Genomic DNA, 6000 nt, shown 5'->3' on the forward strand with positions numbered 1-6000 from the left:
GGGCCACTCGTCAAGTCACTGCAACTTTATAAGTTGAAAGGGGCCAGTACATTAACCCACATTGTAGATGTTGGTCAAATGGTAGTCTTCAATGATGGTCATGAGACCGATAGGGACGCCATGGAAGCATCTCCTAAAATTTAGGAAACTGCTATTTTTGACCGGAAAATGTGTTCGCGTCATTAGCTCTGGAATGACAAGGGGAACATTTTATTGCTCTGCTGCCAAGTCAACTGACGCACCAGTTGAGATATTTTTAGCAGGGAAAGCCCAAACTCGGAAACTGGGCGACGTGTCAACCTGTGAGCGATTCTGCCACTCTGGGAGGCCAAAACGAGCTGCATATCAACAAAGGGGGCACCATTTTCAGCCTCAGGTGGATTGTAGCAGGTACAGAAGCTATGGAATGCTTACCTTGCCCTCTATGCACAGTATGGTGACGGGAGTGATGCCCCGCACGCTACATACTGCTCTCTTTCTCCCCTACGTACAGTATGTTATGCCCCACTAGTGGGCTTCTCATTTGACCTATGTACAGTTCCCGTGGTGTATGCGCGTTTGCCAAGGCAAGAGCCTTCTGAACAGGAACCGGATTAGCTAATTGCTAATCCCCCATAGGTACGCACAGTTCCATCACGAAAGATTGCGAGTTTGGAGAGTTTTCTCGCATGAAAACTCGTCCAATTCACAGGGGAACTGTCCCATTGCGTGCGGGAGCCCTTGGGACACGCGTAGGCGTGTTCGCTCCGCTAAAAACGATCCGAAACAGGGAATTACAGCCTGCTGTGTTTTTCTGCAGGTTTAGGGTTTCGCACCTAAACTGCAAGGGAACATCGGGGGAGCCTCGTGAGAGCCTTGGGATGCGTGTACAGGCTTTTGGGCTCCCGGCAGTGAAAAACAGAGAATTACAGCCCACTGAATTTCTGTGACAGCTCACCAGAAAGCTTCCAGATATCAAGGGAATCCGTCCTAGACTGGTGTTTTTGACCTACAAGGGTTTTTGCGCCGTTATGCTGTCGAAATCCGGTCGAAAACCTGCGTTTTCAGCCCTCGCCAGGTTTGGACAGCTTTGTGAAAGCTTGTGCTGAGTGGTCGGATCGTCTACCTTAATTTGAATAAAGAAATACCGAAAGGGGCGCCAGTCCTTGGGGCCTACAGGGTGTCGGTCTCGTGTGCGCAGTGACATTCTAGTCGCTGGACGCAACTGTGTTCTCTTCCCTTCTCAGTGCTCTGTGTAAAGTTAACAGGTAATTGAAATAGTACCGCCCTCTACGTTGTACGGGCCGGTTATAGTGACTATGCCACTCCCAAAGTATAAATCAGCTCCTAAGAGTCCAAACTCGACACAGAGAGGAGGTTGAAGGCCATGTCTGGAACGTAAAGCGCCTTCACTGAACTCAACTTCGGGTCTGAGGTAGAACGAAAGAGGGTAATCTGGCATGTGCCAGACACTGGAATCTCATGGTTGTCACCCATAGTGACGGTCTGTCCATGAGTCTCCCTGAGAGAGCTAAACCATGACTATTGGGGAGTCATGTGAGTGATGGCTCCACTGTCAACAACCCAAGTAAGTACCTGACTGCGATGTAGCAAGAGCGTGGTCGTCGTCGCAACAAGGGGTCCCCGCCGTCTCGTGAGAGGCTACAACTGCAGTCGAGGCTGTTTGTTTCTCCCTGTTGGCCTCGTCTCGCTTCTTCTTTCTACATTCTGATTCTATGTGCCCTTTCTTGTGGCAATGGTAACATTCGATGTCCTTGTACTTCTTCTTCTTCTTACCTTTACCTTTCTTGTTACCTGCTTGAGCTATCAAAGCTCCTTTTGCATCCACAGCACCTCCGGCTCGGAATGCGGAGTGCCCCTCAATCTGTCTAAGGGAAGGGAAAATCTCGTCCCAAGTGGGAAAAGAGGTACGTCCAAATGTGAGCAAACTCTGAAAATAGGGATCAAAGCGTGGGGGAAGCTTGAATAGTAAGAGGCCAGTCATGCGTGCCGAGGTGATGTCGCCTCCCGTAGAGACAAGATTGTCCTAGAGTTCCCGCATGCGGCGGGTCAACCCATCAAGTGAGTTGAAATCCTTGAACTGGAGGTTGTAACTTGTACAACTCCCGTTCAAGTGTGATCTGTCTTGCAAACGAGATCTCCTCAAACTGGTCAAGAATCCGTCTCCACAATGGATGTGCATGCTCCTCTTTGGAAACTTCCTTCGTGATGCGGTCTAAGAGGTTCATCATAAGAAAGGTGAAGACTCGTATGTCCCGATCCACCCACTCGTCGATCTGAGTCTGAGTAGCGGTGGAAAGGGAAGGTTGAGAAGTCGAATGGGTGAAATCATTCAACCATTCCTAGAGTCAATGGTAGGCAATAATTGTGCGGACTCGTGTCCTCCACACAGAATAGTTGTGTAAATCCAACTTCTTCTCCTCAGCAAACTGGATGAGGGAATAGTTGTTGGATGTAGCATTGGCAGATGCCGACGTAGTCGCAAAAGTGGAAGTGGCCGTAGTCACAGAAGACGTAGTGGCCCCCTTCTGGGACCGTTGTTGTTTTCCCTAATGCTTCGGAGTCAACATGTCGCGTGCTCAGAGAGAAGTCCCAAAGAAAGATCGATAAGATCGCAAGTGGTGGATGAAGGTACCGTTCCCAAGGCTATAACAGTCCAAGATAACTGACCGGATGGTGTCCTGACGAGCAAGGGATGAATCAACCGCACAAAAGGTAAAAATTTAGCGTGCTGTCCGCCCAAAAAAACGCTGCAAAGGGTACTGAAAACGCTGTTGTAATAGAGATTTCAACGTGCCTGTATGCCACCGGTCGATGCGGGAGCGTTGCAAAGTGTCAGAGAAGAGGGTTCTCGCACTTTTCAGCCATCGAGGGGCTGAAAATAGAGAAAAAACAGCAAGTAATAAGTACCGAAAATGGTGCCGATTGGGTATAGATACCTGTCCAAGGTGTAGATCTGCAAGTTCCAGGCAGTGTAGAAGACTCCTTGGTGTTCCTTGGCCGTTCCCTTAGGTGCACAAGATCAGCGTTTTGTGAAAAACGTCGCAAATCACCAAAAAATGCCAACAAAGCACGGAAAAACATAGCAAGATCTGCAAAACGCAGATCTATCCAAAATCGCTAGCAGATGTTCACTGCTGGTTTTGTGCGATTCTGTTGCAGGAGGGAAGCGCCACTAGAGGGATGCAGATCAAGGCCAGCCAAATGCAAAAACCTTAGGCAAATCTTCAAAAAAACGCTGGATTTTGCAAAAACGCTGCTGGTCTAGAAGAGCTAGGCTGAAATCTGCAAGTTCTCGTGATGAAAAGTTGCAATTTTGCTAGCGCTAGGTCTTGAGAAAGAGATCGATGCAAATTCTTCTGGTTTGGCGACTGAAACCATGTGAGAGTGAGCAGCGGAAAGAGTGTGAGCCACGCGCGCCAAAAACGTTAAGAGGGAGGGAGGGAGAGAAAAGACAAGTGCTCTGCAAATGATGCTCTCAATACACAATCTGAATGACTACAAGACCCTAAGCATTTTATTTATAGAATCTTAAGTTGAGGTAAAGCAAAATGTGTAACTCGTGCAAAAAACATAAAAGCCCAAAAAATGGCTAAAAATGTGTGCACCCAGCTAAACTTAGAAAATGACCGGCCGGACATGTGCTAAAAGTGTCCGCCCATGCAATCTACATGATGTGCGATGAGTGGCCAACCCGGGACAATCACCAGCCATACAAAATGGCGAAGCAACGGTGGTGTAACTCTAACAAAAAGCACTTCACCCAAAAGCATCTCCTCCCAAAAGTTGCCAGCAGCGTGAATCGCAAAAGTCCGTACAACCTGCCACGACATCACAACAGTGAAAATCACAGGATTCCGTACGATTGCCACGTCAGCATGGCCAACGCGATTTACGAAAATTGGCCCCAAAGTTCAAGCTTTTGTATTTTAGGTTTTAGGCCCCTCGACGGGTGCTCCATAAATTCTTCAAGCTGTAGGGAACTAGGATTTAAAAAGCACTTAAAAGTCCCTTAATCTTTTTAGGCCACTCAGCCAACCTTTATCTGTTCTTTAGAGTTTAGCTTCCCTTCCACGAGTGCCGTTACAACTATGGAAACCGTCGTCACTTTTCTTGGGATATCCAAAGGCAAAGGCAAAAGCTTGACAAAGGACAACAGTGGCAAATCCAAGGTGTAGTAGACAGCTCTGTCAAAGTCAACAAAGCTGAAGCGTACAATGCGAAGGGGAGAATATACGAGAGAGAGAGAGAGAGAGAGAGAGAGAGAGAGAGAGAGAGAGAGACTGCTAAACCAATCAATTGGGAAACGAATTAGTGATTACACAATGGGAGCTTGGGCATTTCTTATATACTAGCTTGGGGGCCTTAAGTACCCCCCTCAACAGATTACCCTACCCAGAAATTTGACAAGTAAAATAAATACCTAAAGCCAAAATTAATATTGGGATCATACTGGACCATTCAATCTAACACCCTCTCTACAGCTCATAGTGAACATATGTGGGAAGACCTAGTCGACAAAGAAGCTACTATGGACACCCAGAAGCTGTCAACTACTGGATACACCTTGGTTTGCAATTATCAATTGTCACCTAAAAAAGATTGCCAGCTTGAGCACCGGTTGCCTCACAAGAAATTGAATTGTAGACCACACTACATCCAAGAATCCACATTCGGGAATTGTGACCACATCACATCCAAACTTTCCTAGACAATGAGCTTTTGGAACACATTCTATCCATAATCTGGCCGTTTGGTATTTCTTTATATTGCTTCCACAAAGTACAAGCTCTCCTTCTCCACACGGTCGTAGACATGGAAGATCTGGCTCTTTATGCACTTCCTTGTCACTTTGTCATAGATCTAACATGCTTAAATATGCCTTCATCTGAATTTAGGTATTGAAGTGAGTGATGGCTAGCAAAGTTTATTGGCAACTCACTCAATCTCTTTATTGATGCAATACCGCTGGGGCCGGATGGGGGTGGTGTATTTGGATTCAAAAGTATATGCATAAAATGTTGTAACTCGATGCATATATACATGGTATGCATTCAAGGGCATCCATCCCACACAAACTCAGTAAAAACAGCATCATCTTCAAAACGAACATTAATGCAGAAGAGGATGGTGTGCTTACCGAAGTCATACCGAGTGAAGGGATCTTTGATGAGCAGGCAGCAGAAATGGAGGATTAAGCCATTGTCGAACCCTTAAGCTCGTACTTGTGTGTGTGTGTGTGTGTGTGTGTGTGTGTGTGTGTGTGTGTGTGTGTTCGTGTTCGGGTCTTTTGTGTGTGTGTGTGTGTGTGTTTTGGGGGGGGGGGGGGGGGGGGGGGGAGAGAGAGAGAGAGAGAGAGAGAGAGAGAGAGCGCTATGGGCAGTCAGCGCACGACAAAATGTATCGCGTCAAGGTGGTTTTCACGAGCTTGCATAGGCCCATGAAATTGCACGTTACCTCATTGACTCACATTTATTAAAGGGAAAATTACCAAAATGCCCCTCGAATTTGTGGAAATTCCCAGAATACCCCTCAAATTTCAAAAATTCCCAAAATACCCCCGATATTTTGTCATAATTTCCCAAAATGCCCCTCAAATTTTCCAAAATTCCCAAAATACCCATGGTTGTGACATTATATTTTTCCAAAGATTAAAAAATTTATACCTTTCATAAGAAGATTGATTGTCTATCAATACAAGATACTAAAACTAGAATTTGAGTAGGTTATGTAGGCTTTGGAGATGAATTGCTTCATTATTTTTAGATATAATTGCCCTTTTTTGCGAGGTAGTTTGTGACAAATTACATGCTAAGCACTCAAAAACGGATCTTGATTGCTAGAAAAGAATAAAGAACTGATAAGCTTGAATAATCTACCAAAATAGATAAAAGGGTATTTTGGGAATTTCCACAAATTAGAGGGGTATTTTGGTAATTTCCCCTTTATTAAAAGCATAATATAATTACGAAACCATTTTCTCGGCCTTCACTTTTAAGG

At 45.6% G+C, this 6000-nt stretch overlaps 1 protein-coding gene across 2 annotated transcripts in view; it reads right to left on the reverse strand.

Moving 5' to 3' along the window:
* LOC147449191 (uncharacterized) overlaps positions 1-5330 on the reverse strand; it is an 84982-nt gene extending 79652 nt beyond the window's left edge. For both annotated transcript variants that reach the window (XM_086521733.1, XM_086521732.1), the window contains exon 1: positions 5141-5330. In XM_086521733.1, coding sequence (XP_086377859.1) covers positions 5141-5149 — 9 coding nt within the window. In that variant the 5' untranslated portion in view covers positions 5150-5330. The remainder of the gene's footprint in view (positions 1-5140) is intronic.
* Between the last annotated feature and the right edge of the window lie 670 nt (positions 5331-6000).

Source organism: Adiantum capillus-veneris, chromosome 10 (genome assembly GCF_014529385.1).
Source record: "Adiantum capillus-veneris isolate H3 chromosome 10, ASM1452938v2, whole genome shotgun sequence".
In the NCBI taxonomy this organism is placed as follows: Eukaryota; Viridiplantae; Streptophyta; class Polypodiopsida; order Polypodiales; family Pteridaceae; genus Adiantum; species Adiantum capillus-veneris.